Source organism: Dromiciops gliroides, chromosome 4 (assembly GCF_019393635.1).
Source record: "Dromiciops gliroides isolate mDroGli1 chromosome 4, mDroGli1.pri, whole genome shotgun sequence".
Lineage (NCBI taxonomy): Eukaryota > Metazoa > Chordata > Mammalia > Microbiotheria > Microbiotheriidae > Dromiciops > Dromiciops gliroides.
The window spans coordinates 32,765,258-32,785,326 of NC_057864.1; the positions used below are offsets into that span (position 1 = coordinate 32,765,258).

The 20,069-nt window shown below is 56.5% G+C and overlaps 2 protein-coding genes across 2 annotated transcripts; one reads left to right on the top strand and one right to left on the bottom strand.

Moving 5' to 3' along the window:
* Window positions 1–442: 442 nt before the first annotated feature.
* On the bottom strand, window positions 443–14,374 carry BTBD19 (BTB domain containing 19). The gene is made up of 8 exons (XM_044004353.1): window positions 13,806–14,374; window positions 7,057–7,276; window positions 6,901–6,954; window positions 4,365–4,424; window positions 2,659–2,727; window positions 2,422–2,553; window positions 2,101–2,226; window positions 443–1,729 (listed from the first exon to the last, which is right to left on the bottom strand). The coding sequence occupies exons 1-8, from the start codon at window positions 14,366–14,368 to the stop codon at window positions 1,595–1,597; spliced, it is 1,359 nt and encodes a 452-aa protein (XP_043860288.1). The 5' UTR covers window positions 14,369–14,374; the 3' UTR covers window positions 443–1,594.
* A 4,946-nt stretch (window positions 14,375–19,320) lies between these two features.
* Window positions 19,321–20,023, top strand: DYNLT4 (dynein light chain Tctex-type 4). The gene has a single exon (XM_044004354.1). The coding sequence runs from the start codon at window positions 19,336–19,338 to the stop codon at window positions 19,996–19,998; it is 663 nt and encodes a 220-aa protein (XP_043860289.1). The 5' UTR covers window positions 19,321–19,335; the 3' UTR covers window positions 19,999–20,023.
* Window positions 20,024–20,069: the final 46 nt, after the last annotated feature.

The following is a 20,069-nucleotide window of genomic DNA, read 5'->3' on the forward strand; positions in this document are numbered from 1 at the left end:
AGTAGCTTATCTTTTTCCTGTTCGGCTCATTTGGCAGATGAGTAAACTGATGCAAAAAGTTAATAGACTTGCCCAGAGTCACACAGTTATTAAGCGGCTGAAGCCAGATTTGAATTCGCGAAGATGAGTCTTCCTCACTCCAGGCTTCGTGCTCTATGTACTCTGGTGCCACCCAGCTGCCTGCGGTGTGCTTTACGAGGATAATTTTTGGCAGCTCTTCGAAGGCTGAATAGGAAGGGGAGAGGGCAGAGACAGACAGGTCCATGAGGACAGGTCAGATGGGTTTGCTCGGATTTGGTTGGTAGAGGTTAAACTAGTGCCGGCTCCCTGAACAGTCTGATCTATAACAACTACAGAACTCATCGGGTCCTTTGATCCCCGTGAACTCGTCTGGGGTGATAGCCTACGTATGTTGTTAAAGGAAACACACAGTATACAAAAATATTCCTAGCAGCTTTATTCGTAATAATGAAAAAATGGAAACCACCCACGTGTTCAACTGTGGAATGTCTGAATAGAGAGGGCTGTGAGCGTCAGGAAACATTATTGTGCCAGACGAAATGAGAAACACGTAAGACCGATACACGGAAGGTCATAGGGGAAGAAGACTCAGTATACAATTAGGCCAAGCAGAGAACCCAGTAGACGAAAAATAGCAGGGACAGGACTGCGCAGATAGGAGGGAGCTGGAGAGAGGACTTGGGCCCGGGAGGCGGGGCTTTTCTGTGGGTTCTTTGGTACATCCCACTCTATTTCCATCAGAGTAGACGGGTTTCTGGTCACATGTGAACTGTCTGGTTTGATCCATGATTTGGTGCCTTAATTTATTTTTGGTTTCTAGACGGTTACTGAGCCGGCAATAAAATTTGCTTTAAAAGAGTGAAGGAGAGAGGAGTTGAGGATTACATGGAGGTCTTAAGTCTAGGTGACTGGGAAGATGATTCTCTGGACGGCTAAGAGAGAGGTTGTTGAGGAAAGGGGAGATAACGAGTTCAATCTGGGCCGTGTTGAACTTGAGGTGTCTATGGGGCATCCAGATGGAGATGGGAATACAAGGTAATTCGGGACTGGGACTCAGGAGAGAGGTAAGGGGGTTCGTAGATAGATCTGCGTAGAGATAGCCATTGAGTTTATGGGCTTTGAGCTAGAATGTCCCGAGACAAGGAGAGAGTTCTGGGCTAAGGGAGAGAATACCAGGGTTCCGAATCCTGCCTTTGCCATCCATTAGCTGTGTGACCTTGGACAAGTCATCTGCATCTGGGGACGCCCACGGGAAGCCGGGGGGTAGGAATAAAAAATCCTGAGAATAGATGCAGGCAGTGAATAAAGGAGCTGGCGCTTAGAGATCGGGGAAAGGGCTCGGCTGCAACAGTAGCCGCAGCCGCAGGCTGAGGTCTTTATTCTCACCCAGCTCCAGTCCCGGGCAGAGCCCGCAGAAGGTGCAGGAAGCTGTAATCCTGGGTCAAGGTGTTCAAGTGTGGGGTAGGGGGCTGTACAGCTTGGAGGATGCCGGGAGCTGTAATTCAGAGCAAGGCAGGGCGGGGAGGGGATCTCTAGAGGCCGGAGGGTGGGCGGGGAACCCGGCCTAACTAGATCACTTGGGATGCAGTTCCAGGTAGCGGTGGTGCTCGCGGGGCGTGGTCCCCTTTCGGCGGCGGCCCTGGATGCCCCGGGTCGCTTCCCCCTGGCGCAGGGCATGGCACTTCCAGGCCTCGGCAATCTGCTCTACCTGGGGAGTGGAAGGCATGCACTGTCACCGAAGAAACGTTCCCCAGGAAAGGGCCTTCAGGGACGCACAGTAGCTTGGGGTGGGGCTCCCTGCAGAGAGTGCACAGTAGGGACTCCTTGGGGGGAACACTCCTGGGTGGCCCACGGTAGGAGCTCCCTAGGAGGTGCACAAAAAGGACTGTGGAGGCCCTGTTGTGGGAGCTGGGCCTCCCCGTGGAAAACGAAGATACCCTGTGGGGTCGCACAGTAGGGGATGCCTGGGAGGTGCACCGTAAAGTGCACACAGTAGGGGTTTTCTGGGTGGAGAGGTGGGGCCTAGCAGCCAGCGAGCCCCCACCCCTACCCCGCAGGCTGCAGGGAGTTGTCCCCTACCGGGATGAAAGGCTCAACCCGGTTTTGTTCCTCCAGCGAGCTCAGCTCGGATGGGGACAGCAGAGGCAGCCGCAGCTCTCCCACCACGGACTGGGCCACCTGGACCATCGGCTGCTCCAACACCGCCTGAAACAGAGCCCGGCCCCAGCCCGGGCCTCAAATCTCCAGTGGGCCCCACCCCGCCCTGCCCTGAGGCCCGGCCTGGATCTCCCATCTCCCGCCCCTCGCCCTTCACCCCACCCCCCACCTCCAGACCCGGCTGGTCCACTGAGGCAGCTCCCTGGTGCAGTGGCCTGCACCCGGACCCAGGCCCAGGCTCACCGAGCTGACCCGAGCCCAATGAAGGGTGGCAGCAATGAGCTCCACCTCGTCCACTGCCAGGCGGTCACTCCGCAGCACAGTTATCAGGGCAGCTGGTGACAGCTCGTGGAAGGCTGGGGTCCTCAGTACATCCTGCAGAGGCAGGCCAGGTCAGGCCCAATCCTCCTTGTTGCCCTTGTGGGCTCCCCCTTTCCCCACCTTCCACCTCCCCCCCCCCATGGGCAGGCTGGGCAGTACCTGGGTGCGACTGTCGATGAAATTCAGACACTTCTCCCGTAAACTCCTTAAGCCAAAGGTCACTGCCACCTACAAGGATACACACACGAGAGGCTCTGACCTGGGCTGCCTTGCAGACGGGAGGACACGCTTCCAGTCCAGCCTCTCAACACTCTCAGGAAGACCCGAGTTCAAATTTGGTCTCAGACCCTACCAGCTGTGGAACCCTGGTGGAGTCACTTAACTGCTACCTCAGTTTCCTTCCTTCTGAAATGAGGTTATTAGCAGCACCTCCTTCCCAGGTTTCAAGGGAAATGAAATATTTCTAAAACAGCTTGGCACACTTAATAAATGCTTGTTTCCTTCTGGTGAGATGGGAGGGAGTGGAAGTCTCTCCTAGCAGGATGGCTCAGGATGGACCCTAGGAACACAGATTTAGCAGGAGGGAGTCTTTCTAGAAGCCTGCAGATCCACCTCCTTCATGCCCCAGACAAGACCAGCCCATCCATAGAAGCTCCTGTTTCAAGGCAAGCCTAAAGAGTTCATGGGAGAAATTGGCCTCCGCCAAGACACAGTTTACCAGCCAGGTGGAGGGTGGGGACGCAGAGGGGAGGAGCATTCAAGCAGCATCAACACCAGCAGCTGCTGACTGGGAGACAGCTTGGCATCTGAGGCCAGAAATTATTCATAGCCACCCCAGCTGTGGCCATGAGGCTTTATGAGGGTGGGGGAGGGGAGGCAGGGGGAAGGGCAAGAATCCTGATCATGCCCATAACACAGATGGACAAGGACAGACTGAGGTGGCCTGACCCTTGGTCTCTCTACTCACCTGGGGGGGTGGCATGGAGGAGGCAAGGCCTATGTTCAGTACATTTTACAAATAGGGAAAATGGGGGAGGGGCTGGCAGGCTGAGGGCTCTATTCATAGAGCTTCAGCCACGAGCCACAACCACCTGTTTATAACAACAGGAAGCAGTGAGAGGTGAAGGTCTGGGGGTTACAGCTATTCTTAGCCCTGGGGCCTGAGCGGCTGACCTGTCTTTGGGACTTCCGGGTTCCCAGCCTGGGTTGTGCGAGGCCTAAGAGGAGTCCTTGGCAGGGTCCAGGCCTCCCAGGCACCTTGCTGATTCACTAACCCACCTGTGCACTAGTGTGTGCGCAGGGGCACACTCATCAGACACACTCACACACCCACACACACAGTTGGTCCCTTTGAGTGACCACTCAGTTCTTTACTGAGCCTGTGCCAGAGGTCAGGTATGGGCTTCATAAGAGAAAGAGGCCTGAGCAGCTGCCCTCCTGCCCTCTGGAGGCTCCTATTCTGGGGGCAGGGGCTCCCAATCTGAGAGACAAAGCAGAAATGAGGAGGCTGTATGCGCCATACAGTGTATGTGTGTGGCGGGCGGTCAGAGCTCTGGAGCCCAGCTTTGGAGGATGGGAAGTTGCTACAGATGCAAAGAACTATGGGCACTCAAATGAGGACCTGCCCAAGGCTCACAGAAACCCACCGTTCTGTCACTGGCAACCCAGCCCCCTGCCAGCCAGTGGGGGTCCCTCCCAGACCCAGCCGCAGATGTGCCCATCTGCAGTCCCTCAACCAGACCTGTTCCTACAGTCATAATGATGAGGCCTGCTGGTCCCTGCTTTCTCTCTCCCAAGCTGGTTAGGCTGAGGTGTAGGTATAGGTGTCAGAGTGGGTGTATGGGGGGGTTGGGGGGGTGACTCACCTGTAGGGCCTCACAGACCAGCTCCACATCCAGGTTTCGCACCACGAATTCCACACACAGCTGGGATGGAGACAGAGGCAGGGATTTGGGGAGAGAAGGAAGACAAACCCTCTTCAGCCCCCAGTCATTCCCCCCCACACACACACACACAATGCCATGGTGCATGCCAGGAAAGGGGAGGCGTACATTGAAGCAGTGACAGAGAGGGCTGGGCGTGGGAGACCTCTGGGGGCAATGCAGAACTCTCCCAGCCCCTTCTGGCCCCAGACAAAGGACACCTGGGCTCAAATCCTGGTCCTTATATGACCTTGGTCAAATCCCTGCCCTTTGTGAGGGGCTCTTTCCCTCATTTAAAAACAAGGTCCTTTCCTGCCTGTGTGGGAAATGCTCTCTGCCCATCCTGAGTTCCCTGGGGAAAGGTACAAGCCCCTCCGTGGGATGAATGGGGCTCCAGTGGAGAGGCTGAAGGGTTGGGAGCTGGCCAGGCATCACCAAAGGGCTTGCATTGCACAGGAGTGTATGATGTGGGCTGGGGGCTGGGCTGAGCAGGGTCTGCCACAGGAAAGGCTCCTGAAAACCGAGGCTCTTGGGTCCTGAGGCCTTCTCAGACTCACCTTCACTGTGAAGAAAAATGCTTAGATGGGCTAGGCCAGGAGCAGGTAGGAGGCATCCAAGGTCTTGGGCAAAGGTGGAGGTGGGAATTATTCAGAGACAGTAAATTGAGTAGGGTTTCTGGGTCTGGGGGCCCCGGAAGAAATATGGGGGTGGCTCCTCAAGGCTTCCTAGCGGCTTCAGCTGCTGCTGCTGTTGTCTTTAATAGGTGTCCTGAACTCATGCTATTGTGCATGGGGTCCATCAGTTCCCACCATTCTGCTGAGGGCTTCAGACTGATGTGGGGGGGTGGGTTCTTTGCAGGAATCGTTAGGAGATGAGGATCTAAGGGCTTGGGTTGCCAGGCTGAGTGTGTATTTTCTCTGAGGCAATAGGGAGCCTCTGGAGTTTATTGAGAAGGGGAGTTACCCCGTCAGACCTGAGATGTAGGAACATTACCTGAGCAGCTGTTTAGGGGATAGACTAAATAAGAATGGGGAGACACTGAGCCCTGGGACCAGAGAGGTGGCTCCAGTGGTGCTGGCATGAGGTGGTAGAGGAAGGCACAGACCCTGGGAAAGTGGCAGAGGGGGCAGTTCTAGGTCAATTCTGAAGGATGGTTCTAGATTTGGGGGGTCAAAGAGGACTCCAGAGACCATCGGTGCAATTTCCTTTCTCAAATGAACAGACAGATGGTCAGAGGAAAAGGGACTGGCTTCAGGTCCACCATAAGTCAGTGGCAGAGGCAGAGGCAGGAGGACCTAGGACTCTGGCACTGAATTCCCTTTGCCTCTCCCTGCGGTCAGGGTGACTGAGGTACGAGCTAGGGCCTGGGTGGTGGGGTTACTTTGGGTCCTCCTCCGGCACAGGCCGAGCCAAGAAGTGTGGGCTTCCCCAGGAGTGACAGGGCAGGCCTCCTGGAACCTAGCTCCCAGGGACCCAGTTCCCAGTGGCAGAGGCCAAAGAGGGTGCCTAGGAACAAACCCTTTGCCGGTGACACATGCTGGGACAATGTGGGCTTTGGGCCAGGAAACCCTGGGGATGACAGACACTGATGCCCAGTGAGTCCTTCCTCTCTGCCTTGTCATGGGGCTCCAGGCCGCCCGCCTTCAGCCCCATTCTATGCCCATGTCAATGTGGGGTATGCCCACTGCACCAACTTAGCACACCTAACCCCTGGGGGCCTCAAGCCTGTTGTGCCTTTCCTGGGCACTGGGGGTGCCTGCAGGAATGGGGGTAAGCCCCAGGAGAATGTGGCCTCGGGCAGGCTCAGTGGGTAGGGGTGGACTGGGGCCTGTTTGTTTTAGGACAAGTCTATCCCCAGCCCTACCCCCTGGGATGGGGATCTTACCAGGTGCCAGCCCCTGATTTCAAGGAACATTGAATGAGGAATGGGGCAAGAGTGAGCATGTTCCCAGGAATCCCTGGTTATGCCCCCAGCCCTGCCTGCCTGGACCCTGTCACATGGTGGGGGCTGAATTGGGAGGGGAATTCCAATCCCTTTTGGCCAGCTGCCCCCCACACCCCTGCCCTTCTGAACTCCTCACCCAAAGCACCAACCTCTCCCATCTTGAAATTCCAAGGCAGCCAATGGGGCAACCTCAAAGCCTGACAAACAGAAACCAGGGAGATGGGATTCAAAAGGCATTGATTCCAAGCATCTCCTTTTACAGAGGGGAAACTGAGGCCAGAAGAGGCAGTGGCCTAGCTGGCCAAGGTTCAAGTCCACCTTTCCTGCCTTCAGACCTATCCCTCCCTACAATGCACCTCCCTGCCCCTCTGCGTCCATCCCAACTTCTTCAGCACCTGCTTTGTTCCCATCCCCCTCCTATGCCTTCTCCTTCCTCCCCAGCCTGACCAGGGGGGGCTTCACCTGCCTAAGCACTGGAGGCTGCCCCAGAGGGCCTTTCCTGGCATGGCCAACCTGTCCCCCCATCTCTCCTACCTCTCGAAGCTCAGACAGCCCATATTCCAGTGATGAAATTAGCACTTCCAGGACCTGTGGGTTGGGGGGAGAGAGGTGGGGCTGAGGTCAGAGAGGGGCCCGGGATGGGACTCCTGCCCTCCCAATCCTCTACCACTCCCATCCCTCTCCACCTACTGTTCGCCTATCCAGGGTGATGGTATTGGTATAGAGGAACTCTAGCACCATCAAGAAGGCATCTGGGGGCACATCAGCCAAGATCACAGGCTCCTCCGGGGCACCCCCACCCGGGTTTTCCGCACTCAGGAGCTGGCGGAAGTAGTCGCAACGGGAGGTCAGGAGGCAGCGGTGGGCAAGTACTTCCCTCCGGTCTTGACCCACCAAGAACCGGACATCACTGGGAGAGATGGAGAGACAGGGAGAAAGGGGGGCTGGTATGAGTGGGGGCACTGGGGACCCCCAGCCCACCCTGGTCACCCAGGCCTCTACCTCCCCCCCAGGCTTGAGACTGAGCAACCCTGGGGTACTGGATTCTGCTCTGGGGTAGGGGCTCATCCCAGGAGGAGTTAGCCAGGCAGCATGGGCATGGGCACCCACAGAGGAGACAGTAATAGTCAGTGGTCTGCAGTGGGTGGAGAGCAGCCAGCCTCCCCCAGCCCTGAGCTTTCCAGCTTTCCTGAGTGTGTGACTCATGGCCATCCCTGGGCACCTCTGAAAGGCAGGATGGAGGGAGGTGTACACGGGGCTGGGCATCCTGGGACCTCGAAAGCAAAAACAGCCCCAGCGTTCCTGAGGCTGCTAAGTCAGCGTTTCCTCGCTGGCTTCCTGCACCCCCTCCTAGCCTGACGTGAATCTTTTCTGAGGTTACATTTAGGATGCTGGGGGTGGGGGCGGAGGTTGGGTAGTTAGGCCCGTGGGCCTCAGATCCATCAGCTGTGAATAGTGAATGAGGGACTCGTCTCAGATCTAGGCCCAGGACAGGGTTCTTGGGTGTCAGGGTCCCGGTGGGACCCTACTCCCTTCAAGAGCACCTGCTGCTGGAGCCCATGACTGCCAGGGGGCTGGGGGCGGAGGAGGAGGGAAGGAAGTGCTGATGAGCAGTAAAAACTTTGCCAACCACAGGTTTCCACCAGAGACCTGGCTGGGTGACACCCACTTTCCTAACATACTCTTTGAAAGGTGGGGAGAGGAGAGAGTTACAAGAGAAGTCAGGAAGCCCAGCCTTCTACGCCAGAGCAGCACTGACACAGCTGTGGCCCTTGCTGTGGGGGAGGGCCCTCCATCCTCTCAGCTCAGTCTCCCACCCACACCCAGGCAGGGAGGCCCAGTGGGCTGGGGGGGTGGGTGATCCTTTAGGCCTCGGTTCCCAGTACGTCCTGTGGCCCCCTCCTCAAAGGGGGCACCAAGTCCCCCAAACCACCTCCAAGGACACAGGCTCACCCTGGAGATCTCAGAACCCAGCCTGACAGAGTCAGAAGGCATATGGCCCAATCCCACAGCCATAGAAAGGACACACAAGTGGGTAGCTGACCACCAACTGAGGCTGCACCTTCCAGCCTGGGACAGCTCTCCTAGCATTCCCCGGGCAGCATTTCCCAGGTATCTCCCAGGCCCTGGATTCCCTAGCCTGAGTCTAGTGAGGCTGGGGGTTCCAAGGCCTCTGGAAGGGGCAGCTAGGTGGCGCAGTGGATAGAGCACTGGCCCTGGAGTCAAGAGGACCTGAGTTCAAATCTGGCCTCAGACACTTGACACTTACTAGCTGTGTGACTCTGGGCAAGTCATTTAACCCTCATTGCCCTGCAAAAAAAAAAAAAAATTCCAAGGCCTCTGGAAGCTGCTGACAGCCTTTGGGAGGTGGCTCCCAGGCTAGCCTGTCTGGCGGAGTCTCCAGGCATGAATCCCCAGCCCAGGGCCAGGAGCCCAGCTGGTGAGGGTGGCAGGAGACCAAAGAGGAGCCCAGTTGCCAACCTTCCAGGCAAGAGACAAAGCCCTGACAGGCCCCATCTGTGTGGGGCAGAAGGAGAAAAGGGGAAAGTCACTGAATTTGACCTTCATAGTCCCAGCCCAGGGCACTGTCAAGGATCTCCACTTGGTCACAAAGTCAATAGGGTCTCAGTTCCAAAACCTCCCCCTTACCCCCCCTCCCCGACCCAGGCGGCCCATGTGGACCCCAGGAAGGAGCCTGGGAAGGAGGGAGACCAGCCCTTGCTCTAGACCTGGAAGGGGCCATCTTGTCCAAGACCCTCATTCTACAGAAGAAGAAACTGAGTCTAAGAGAGCAAAAAGCATGCAGCTGATAAGTGGTGAAGCCAAAATCGGAACCCAAGATCCTTGATCCCAAATCTTATGCCACTTTTGCTACCACTGGAAGAGAGGGGAGAGGGGGGCCATGGTTGGACCAGACAAGAGGAGCCAGAGGTTGTCTGGCCCAATGGCTCCTTCCCCTTCATCAGGGATGCTGGAAATAACTTCAGCCTCTTTGGTGATGGTCAAAGGATGGGGCCGAGGGCATAGCTTCTAGTGTACATCACCTTGGGGCTGAGTTCAGGGAGCGCCCTGTCCTACCTGGGGTGGAAGAGCAGAGGCTAGCCCAAGAGAGAAGCCAGGAATCTGAAATGAGCCAAACTTCCCCTCCCCCCACCCAGGGATCTGGTCCCATTACTCCCTCTCTACCCTCCTCACCCCACCCCCATCCTGGCATTTCACCGAATTGGGCTGTGGAGGGCAAGGACACCATGCCAGTAACCTGCTCAGGGGAGTGAGTACCCAATTGGACCCCAGCCAGGAAAACCAACCGAGACCTGGGAGACAGCTGGGGACAAGCACCATGGGGAAAGTGGGGGTGCTGGTCCTGTCCTGCCCTGCCCTGCCTCCTGATAGCCCACACTGATCACCACCTTCCCTAGTCTCTATCGTTCAGAGTCTGAGGCACCCTTGGAGGACAGGACCACAGGGGAAGGCTCAGAGGCCATGGAATCCAACCTGTAATTGACCAGAGCTCCCTGTATCTGCAGCCTTCACATAAGGAGGCATCTAGCCTGTTTGCAGACCTCCGGTGATGGGGAGCTCACCACTTCTCGTGGCAGCCCTTCCACTCAGGGACAGCTCTCATGGTTAGAAAGTTCTCCCATAAATGGACCCTAAATTTGTCTCTTGGCAACTCCCCTCCCCCTCCTGCACCCCATGGCTCTGGACTCTGCCCTCAGGGGCCAAACAGAACAGGTCTTTCTCCCTGCGTCTTCTCTTCTCCAACTTAAAAATGTATAGTTCCTCCCATGGATTCTCCTCATGGTTCAAGCAAGGAAAGTGAGGCCCAGAGAGCTAAGTGACATGTCCAGGGTCAGATACTGGCAAAGTCAGGTTCCCACCTCCAGGGTGCACTGTTCTATTTGGCATGAAGCCAGATTAGACCGTGTGCTCCTGGAGGACAGGATGCAGATCTCCTTTCTTTATGCCTCCTGCCGGCACAGAGGGAAGGCTCAGTCTTCACTGACCCAGAAGAGTCACTCATTGTCCTCTCATTCCCTACTGGGCCTGGGTGATATCATTAGGCTGCCTATTCTGGAGCCAGAGCACTCCCCTCACAGTCATTGGCCCAATCCTCCAATTCCATTTAGCCCATCAGGAAGCTATCTGGGTGCTAGGCACCCCTAGTCATCACCTGGTGCCATACCACACTTCTGGGAGAAGTGTGGGCAGGGTCCTCATCAGCTGAAGCAGGAAAGCATCCCCTACCCCTCCAAGGCTTCAGCCAGGGAGCCATACACAGGGGCAGGTATCAGTCTCTGTCTCAAAAATGGGTATGTGGGGCAGCTAGATGTCGCAGTGGATAGAGCACCGGCCCTGGAGTCAGGAGGACCTGAGTTCAAATCCAGCCTCAGACACTTGACACTTACTGGCTGTGTGACCCTGGGCAAGTCACTTAACCCCAATTGCCTCACCAAAAACCCCCCCCACAAAACAACAACACCAAAAAAAAAAATGGGTGTGCTATTGGCTGCCATGATTAGGTTGCAAGGCTGGTTAGGAGGAAATGCTAAGTTTCTTCAGGCCGACCCAGCCTTGTCCAGAGCCAGCCAGAGTCAAGGGCTGAAGGGGTCTTCTCTGAGTATACCCAGACAGGCACCCTCCATCCCACAAGAAAGCTGCAAGATTATGGAGTTTGGAAGCTGCCCCAGGCTGAGTTAGGGGAGGAGTGTTAGCGAACAGCAGAGAGCCAGAGGGGGACACTCACACTCTCCCATCTTCAAGACTGAAGTGAGAACTGAAATAAGGGGAGACAGTGGCTAGTCCCACCCCCAAATCTGCCTTTTGCCCAATGGCTGGCCAGTCCTGAGCTAGCCCAGGGAAAGGCAGTGGGGCTCATGCTGACAGGTCTTGTGGTGGGGGCTCACCAGTGCACCCCCATCTCCATCCAGCCCTGCAGAACCAACACAAGCAGCCCCAAGCTCATCCTCTTCCTCCCACAAACCTCCTCCATCCTCCAAGTCACCAAGAGCGAAAGCTGAGTCACTTGGCTCCATCCTCCATCCGATCCCTCCTCCCCAGTGCCACCACACTGGTCTTTCTTCATCACTAGCTTCATGATGTCACACCCCACCGCCCACACTCCTTGGCTTGGCATTCAAGACCCCCCCAATAGGATTCCATTTTCCCCACGCAAACAGAACCTCTCCCCCTGAGTACAGCCTGGATGTTTCTGCCTTTCCTTTCCTTCCATAGCCATCCTCTCACCAGGACAATCACTTGTTACTCAGCCCTGGGCTTCACACTGCTTGGAATCATCCCCAGGTACCTCTGCCAAGGGTAAGGGTAATATTCCCATTATGCCTAAGGCCTCCTACTATTCAGGGCCCTGTAGACTCAGAAACATGGAACCACAGAGCTCCAAAAGACCCCAGACGCACTTAGTCCAAGATGTATCTGAAAGAGATCCCCAGCAAGTTCAGGTTCTGCTAGAATACCTCCAAGAAGGGAAGCTCACTACTTCTTCAGGCAGCACACAATATTCTTTTTTTTTTTTTTTAAGTGAGGCAATTAGGGTTAAGTGACTTGCCCATGGTCACACAGCTAGTAAGTGTCAAGTGTCTGAGACCAGATTTGAACTCAGGTACTCCTGAATCCAGGGCCAGTGCTTTAACCACTTCGACATCTAGCTGCCCCCACAATATTCTTAAAAAAAAAAAAGTGCTCTTGATAAAAGGCTTTGGAGAGAGCCCCAGTTTCTGGCTCTGCTACTTAACTGGCTGTGTGACTGTGGGCAAGCCTCATTCCCTATCTGGGCCACGGGTTTCCCATTGGTAAAGTACTACTATCTAAGGATCCTTCTTGCTTTATAATTCTATTTGGAGTCTGAAGACCTGGGCTAGTCTCAGGTCTGCTCCTTACTGTGTAAAGTCCTTTCTCTGGACCTGTTTTGTCCTCTGTAAAGTGGGCAGTGCTGTGGCCAAGTGTGTTGGCAAGCCTGGTTTCTCTAGGAAATAGAGCTAAGCAAGAGACTGTCAGGGCACTGCTAGGGCAAAAATGCCCGGGAGAAGAAGAGGCCAGAGTTAGCCTTGTGCATACAACACTTGGTCATCACCAAGGTCCTTAATTTCACTTTGGTCCCTAGGCAAGTCATGAGAACTAGCCAGCTCCTCTCCACTATCCACTAGGCCTGTCCCTATCCCTATCAGATGCCTGCTGGCCTCTTCTCCCTGGTGAGGCTGACTGCTGTCAGCTAGCCTCACTGGGCCCCATGCCCACACCTCTGCCTGGACTGGAGAACTTGCTGAAACCTAATTGAGACAAGCAAGGGCCCTCTGGAGAACAAGCAGCAAAGGTGAGATTTGAACCCAGGTCTCTAAAACTTATGCTCTTTCCCTTATGCCATCATTGGAAGCCCCAAAGCTGGCACTGCTGCCCATTGGTGGTGGCCAGAACCCTATCTGAGTTTGAGAAGGCCAGCTGAGATTGCCTGGTGGGGGGGCGGGGAGAAGAAAGGGGCATGTCCAGAGCCTAGCAGGATCTCCTAGGACTACCCTCTAGCCTGAGGAATGATGGAGGTGGGGGAGCTTTGAAGTCAGAGGACCTGCCTTGCATCTGAGTTCCTACCACCACCATCAAGTCCCCATTCTGGTCTGTTTCCTGCCCTGTAAAATGTTGGACTTGCTGACTTGTAAAGATCCAGATTCAAAGCAGCAGCAGCTAAGGGCTGGAGCTTGGGCTGCCTTAAGGGAGGCAGAGTTTCCAGGAATAAAGAGGGGAGACTGTTCTTGGTTCTGGGTGATTCATTTTTTTTAAAGGGCATTGATAAGCTGCGCAGTGTCTGGAGGAGGGTGAATTACGTAGGCACTGAAAGAGGGCTGGGTGAAGGAGCTGGCCATGTTTTGGGAGAAAACTCAGAGAGGTCCCAGAGAGCTGTCTTCAAGTATCCCTGGCACATCCCTCACCCTGGCCTTCTTGGACGGGAGGGAGCGCTGGGATTTGGGGGTGGGGAGAACGGCAGGCACTGAATTTCAGGCGAAACTTCCAGCGCTGAGAGCTGTCGCTACAGAAGCTGGTGGGCTCCCCATCTGAGTCTTCGAGCACCAACTGCATGGCCCCTGGTCGGGGCTGCTTTGGGCGTGGGAGGCAGTCTTAGTTAAAGGCAGGTTGGCAGAGCTGAGAGAGGGCGTTCCCCTGGTACATACAAGGACCGGCGCCCGCGGGCAGAGGGGCGGTGCACACATTCACACACCCACACACACCCTGTCACAGGAACACTGTCTCACACCTTAAGTGTGACACCCGCGTCCCTCGTGGACCACTCGCCCCCGGGCCCCCCCGGCCATCGGCCTTGCTAGCTCCCGCTCGCACCGGCGTACCCTGGCGTACCCAGCCCGCGCCCAAGCTCCCCAGGCTTTCTGCCTGGCACTGGCAGCCCCCGCCCTCGCCCCGGGGCTCACCTGAAGCGCGCACAGTTGAGCAGCCCCCGCAGTGCGGCCCTGAAGGTGGCAGGGTCTCCTTGCATCGAGTGGGGCGGAACGTGGGCCGAGGCTCCTCCCGGCGGCCCTCCTGGGGGTCCCCCCGGAGCCCCTCCCGGGGGCCCCATGACCCAGGCTGGGGGGAGCGAGGTCACGGGCCCCGAGGCCGAGCCCGAGCCCGAGCAGGAACCAGAGTTTCGCACCCGGCCGCGGGCCCGAGCCCTGGAGCCCTCCTGGCGGGACCGACAGCGGACGCGGGCCGGGTCCGGGCAGACGCTGCTGCTGCCGCCGCTGCTGCTGCCGCCGCCACTGCGGGGGGTCCCGGCCCCAGACAGCCCCGGCCGGGCCCCCCCAGAACTCCCAGCCCCTGGGCATAGAATCCCCCGGCTGGCGTCACTTCCGGTCACTGAGGTCCGGGTCAGCCCATCCCGGGCGCTGCGCCCAGCGCTCTGGGAGCCTCCCTCCGGGCGCCCTCCTCCCTTGGGCAGCGCCGCAGCCGCCACCGGGCTGAGCTTCTCGGGCCCCGAGGAGGCAACCTGACCCATGTGCTGCGGGGCCCGGCGCCGCCGCCCAGGACCCCAGGCGGGCCGGGCTCAGCAGCCTCGGACAGGTCCCCGGGACCCTGGCCTGACCCCTGCGCCCCCGGAGCTCCCCCCACCCCGAGCTGGGCCCGGGGCAGAAGCCCTGAGGTCACAGTGGGGGGAGGGCTTGGCATCTCTTCACCCTCCCCACTCCCCACCCCCCCCCCCAGGGTTGACTCAATCCAAGCAATGGGTGACCCTTGGTAATGGGCTCAGGTGACAGCCCTTCTCTCCCTCCTGAGTCATTCCTGACACAAAGCTTAGCTCTCCCGGGAATGAGGGAGGAAGCAGGAAGCAGGCCTGGGTTCCAATCCTGTCTCAGCCTACCACTCTACTGCCACCTTTGCTAAGAAAACCCAGAATGGCATCATGAAGAGTTGGACACTATTGAACAGGACTCAACTAGTGCTTCTAAGTACCGACAGAGGATTAGCAAAGTTGAGTCCCAAGGCCCTAACTACATCTCTCCTCCCCCTTCACTTCCATTTGTGTAGGGCTTTAGGGCTTAAAAAGTAAATTTCTATTTCTATTTCACAGATGGGACAACTGAGGAATCCCAGAAGGGAGGAGGAGGGTTTCCCCAAAGTCACCCATGCCTCTCTGTTCCTATTTCCTCTTCTGCTCCCAAGGCTGTCAGACAAAGCCCTTCAAGGGGTAAAAGTCAGATGGGGAAAGCCCTAGTGGGTCCCCAGGGCACCCCTGCCCCACCTTACCCCACCCCTCTCCAGGCCAGGCTAGAGCCCAGGGGTGCCTCAAGATCACTGCTGAGTCACTGGCCCTGACCTCTGACCCCAGAGTGAGTACTTTTGTTCAAGCAGCCAGAGCCCCACTCATTACATCCTGGGGAGAGTCCAGAGGATAGAGTGGCTGCTTGAACAAAAGTACCTCTCCCCACATTTCCCAGAGGGGATTTTCCTTGGCAAACTACAAGGGCCCAAACAGATTCAACTCTTCCCACAGCCCCTTTTGGCTCCAATAAGGGCTGTGAGGGGACCCTGACCCCAGGGTCACCCAGCCAGTTAAGGGCAGAGCAAGAACTAGATAAGAACCCACTGGGGCTTGACTCCCATACCAGCCTCCAATTTGTCCCCTCTTGCCAACAGGACCAACTGAGGAAAGGGGTCTCAGAGGCATTTGGTTTACCTTCTCCTTGACCACCATACACCAAGGGGATCAACTTGCTAGTCCTCAAAAATTTCTAGTAACGGGGTACTCAGCACTTCAGAAGGGCAGCCCAACACACCCAACCCTGGCTGCTGCTTTGTACTGTCCCTCATAGGGCTTGGTAACACCGGGCTGAGGGGATCAGGAACAGAACCAACTTGTCTCCGTCTGTTGCCTACTTCCAGAATTGTTTGACTGACTTTGGTCAGGCCTAGGTGTGGGGAAAGGATCCAGGAAGTGATTCAACATTCCCGAGGCTCATACATCCCTACTAACCTTAGGGTTCTAACACCTAGGTTTTAATTCAGGTCCTGCCCCTCACTCACTAGTGTGACCTTGGGCAAACTGAGGTACTTTTCTACGCCTCAGTGTCTTCCACTGTGGTTTCCAAAGGTGTTTAGCTTACAGAACACTGCAAGTGTTTAAAATACTACATGGAAAAGCCTAGTTCTTGGCCCCAGAAGGTAGGTAGGACCAGGAATGAGGAAAAGGAAGGGGAAAGTTGTAGAGAGACCACTTTAGGCCTAACTTAAAGAAACAATTAGTGGATTAGATTGCCTGGGGAGATGGTGAGTTTTCCATCAATAGAAGTCTTCAAGTGAAGGCTAGATGCCCAGATCTGGGTTCTGCTGGAAGGGGCCCTTGTTCAAGGTCAAACTGAACTGGCCGCCACTGGGATTCTCTCCGGCCTTAGTGCTGGAATGTCACAGGAGGCTGCCCACTTCCTGCTTCGGACACTGGCTTCTCAGCTTGTTGACCTCAGCTGGAGCTCATGGTAAGGTTCCAAAGCTTTCAGAAATGTCCATTCAAGTCCAACATTTCTAGAGGGCCTAGCTTATGGACACAGAAGTGAAGCTAGTCCTGCCCTCAAGGAACTGACATTCCATTCGATACTGGAAACCACATGGCCACATCAAATGCTTCTTAAGTAGTTCTGGGATTCAGAGGGGAGCCTCTTGTCAGAGTAGCAAAGGTGATATTGCTGGACATGGCAAATCAAAATCAACCAGTTATTGTGAACTATCATTATCACGCTAGGATTCCTAAGTCCCTGTTCAGTTCTGACTCTCTGCAGTAGAGCTGGCCGACATTGCCCTGTACTAACCCCTCCCTCCATCCCCAGCAAGCTCTCCCATGAGGCCAAAACCTTGATCCGGGCCTAAAGTGCCCTCACACATACACTCAGGCTAGTATTTGGTACTCAGTGGTGCTGAACTTTGGCTACCTTCTCTCCATTCTAGGCAGGCAAGGGCTTGGGCTGAAGGTGTCCAGCTGGGTCTAGAGGAAAGAGCTGGGCCAGAGTGTAGGAAGGTTAACCAGTTTTCCTCCTCTGGACCCCTTGGATTCCCCTTCTCTAAAATGGGGAGATGAGACTACTGGGTCCTGATGAAGCTTCCGGGCTGCAAACAGCACAGAGGGGGGTGGGTAAATATTTCCTGCCCTCACTGCAGATTTCCGTCTGGCTGGCTGCCTTCCGGTGGGTCTGGATTCATTCTGAGCCTGAGAAAGCTGTGGGCTTTGCCCCTCCCTCTTCTTTCTTCTGCCACAGCTGAGGTTTCCTTGCTGTTTTGTGCTTTCTCTGGAGTCCTCCTCCTCAGCCCTAGTTCTACTGCCCCAGGCTGTTGGCCAGAGGCCTCTGTGGACCTTAAAGCATTACAGGATCTTCTATGTGGCCTTTAAGCCTGCCAACCCCACATCCCTTTGGCCCGGAATACATTCCCTCACCCCCTACCCCTCCTGGAAAGCTTGGTTTCATTCCAGGCTCAAAGCTCAGCTCCAGTAGGGATTCCACCTTTTGGATCCTTCTCCTGCCCCCATCCCCACCCTGCACTGACTTACATGGGTTTTGTCTGGCCATGTCCTCTCCCCTTCGCAGCCTAAATTCTGTGGGAAAGACCCCCAGGCCCTAAGGCAGAGCACACAGTGTTTAGCACACTCTGAACTGATTGGCTGGGTCTTATACAATCTCTGTCCACCCTCCCCAAATGCTTTCCTCTTTCCAGGAAAATAACTTTGTTCTAGGGCAGCTAGGTGGTACAGTGGATAGAACACTGGTCCTGGATTCAGGAGGACATGAGTTCAAATCCAGCCTCAGTCACTTGACACTTATTAGCTGTGTGAGCCTGGGCAAGTCCCTTAACCCCAATTGCCTCACCAAAAAAAAAAAAATTTCTAGGGCCTCAAGATTGGGAGAGCAGGGGTGTAAAAAGCCAAAGTCCCCCAGCTTTTGCCTTTAGACTGGATGAGGGAGGTGACTGTTAGGAAAGAAAAACTGAGGACACTGAAGGAGGCTGGGATTGGTCATTCCCATGGCCCTGGCTCTAAAATCAGGGGACATCCCAGCTGTCTGAGGGGAGTGCTGGATGCATGAAAATGAATCCCTTTCCCTTTCTGGGCCTCTGCTCATCTGTAAAATGAGGCTGCTGGCTGGCTCCTTAGGGCCTGTTCTGCTTCTCCAGCTTGTCTGGAGCCCTTCGGGGTTCAGATACACTGGATCCCCGAGGACCCAGAGACTTTGAGCTTGTCTCTGCTTCCCAGGGAGGAGGCTTCATGCATCTGAAGGGCTGCCTGGCAAGGCACTAGACAGGTGGCCTTACCTCCCGAGACTGGGAAAGCAGAACTAAGCAATGATGGGGGTAAGGTGGCAGGAATGTGGGGAGGGGAGCAACAGATTAAGCCTGGTGAGTCTGATGATTGATCATCCCAGGAGTTAAGCAGAAGAGGGATGCTGTCAGGGGCTTCTGTTCAGGCATTGGTTAAACTGGTAGATCTGAGGTGTGACCTACCCCTTCCCCCAGCTCAGCATTTCTGGGACAGCAGGGCCTCAGGCAGGGTGGGATAGATGGCAGTGGAGGAGGAAGGGAGAATGGAAGCTGACAGGTCTGCTGCTGCACCCTAGCCCCATCACCTAGCAACAGTGGCCAAAACACCTGGACTGGGCCGGGCCAGTGGGCTCATTTCCACAGCTTGTTGACCAGCTAGCAGGTGACCCACCTGGGCATGACACAGAAGGTGACTCAGGTGCCCTTGGGGAGTTTCAGGGAGTTTTGGGAGATGGAGGTGGGAGGGTGGAGAAACCTGGCCTAGCCTATCTAGGTAGGGTTAGAAAATGAGGGTAGCCTTGGGGTGGGGAGGGGGAAAGAATTAGGTGTGGCTGGAGATGAGGGGAGAAGGATGAATCCTGGGGCCCAAATCCATCTAAGTGAGTTTAGTCCCATGGGAGGAGCCATAACAGTGACTGTGGGACAGCCCCCCACCCCCCAAATCAATTCCTCTCCTGGTGGGCTCATTCCTTCCTCTGTAGAGGGAGAGAGTTGGACTGGAGGGTCTCTCAGGACCCTGCCTGCTCTGAATCATATTCCGGGTCCAACTCCGTTTGCAGATGAGAAAATAAATAGCATTTCTAAGGTTTGTGAGGAGCTTTACAACATTATTTTTTGACCCCTAACAAGCCTGGGAGGTACCGACCGAGAAACTGAGGCACAGAGAGGTAAAGGCTGATTCACCCGGGATCACACAAGTAGGACCTGCCCACGGCCTGAGTGGCTCTAGAGTAGAAAGGGGATCGATCCCGCGTGATTTCCAGTCCGCGGGCCAGACCCTTACCCCTCCCTGCTTCTCTGCCCCCCCAACCCACCCCAGGAAAACCATCGTCCTGCAAGGCTACACCTGCACTAGGCCCCAGAGCCTAGGACCCCAGACTCAGAGAGACAGTAGGGCCAGGAGCCACCCGTGATTCCGGGTCTCGCCGGCAGGGCCCGCTCGCCATGGCCGGGAAAAGACTCGCGGAGACAGCCCGGGCCGAGGAGGAGGAGGAGGAAGAGGAAGACGCGGCGCGCCTGCGCAGTAGCGGAAACGAGCGGGGGCTGGTGCGCCTGCGCCACGTGGAGGAACCGCTTCGTGGGGCCGCTGTGCCGGGCTCTCGCCGGGGCTCCCTACTCGGGCCGACCCTAGCCCTGTCTCGCCGCCCTTCGCTGGCTGCCGCTTCGGGAACAGGGCCTCGGCGTTCCTCTCTGGGCCTGGGGCTCGCCTCACTCCCGGGGGCGCGTCCTCGGCGGGCCCCAGCGCCGATTCTGGGGGCGTGGCTGGGTCCCGGCCCCGCCCCCGGAGCGCGCTGGGAGGCGGAGCACGTGCAGCGCGCCTTGGAGGCGGTGCTGAACGTGGCGCTGAGCGGCGCGCGCTACTCTGCGGGCGGGGCCGGAGCATTGGCGCGCGGCCTCTGCGAGCTGGTGCGCAGGCGCGTGCGCGAGCTGCTGCCGCCGCGATACAAGCTGGTATGTACAGTGGTGGTCGGACAGCGCGCGGGCCAGGGCGTGCGCGTGGCGAGCCGGGCACTCTGGGACGCCGCCAGCGACGGGCACGCGTCCGCGTCCGTGTGCGCAGCCGCGTTCTTCGCCGTGGCTGTGGTGCACGGCGTCTATTGCGAGTGACTCGAGCAGCGCGAGCCCAATAAATAAGCCGAGTTTACAATAAATAAAAATAATTATTGTCATAAATAACG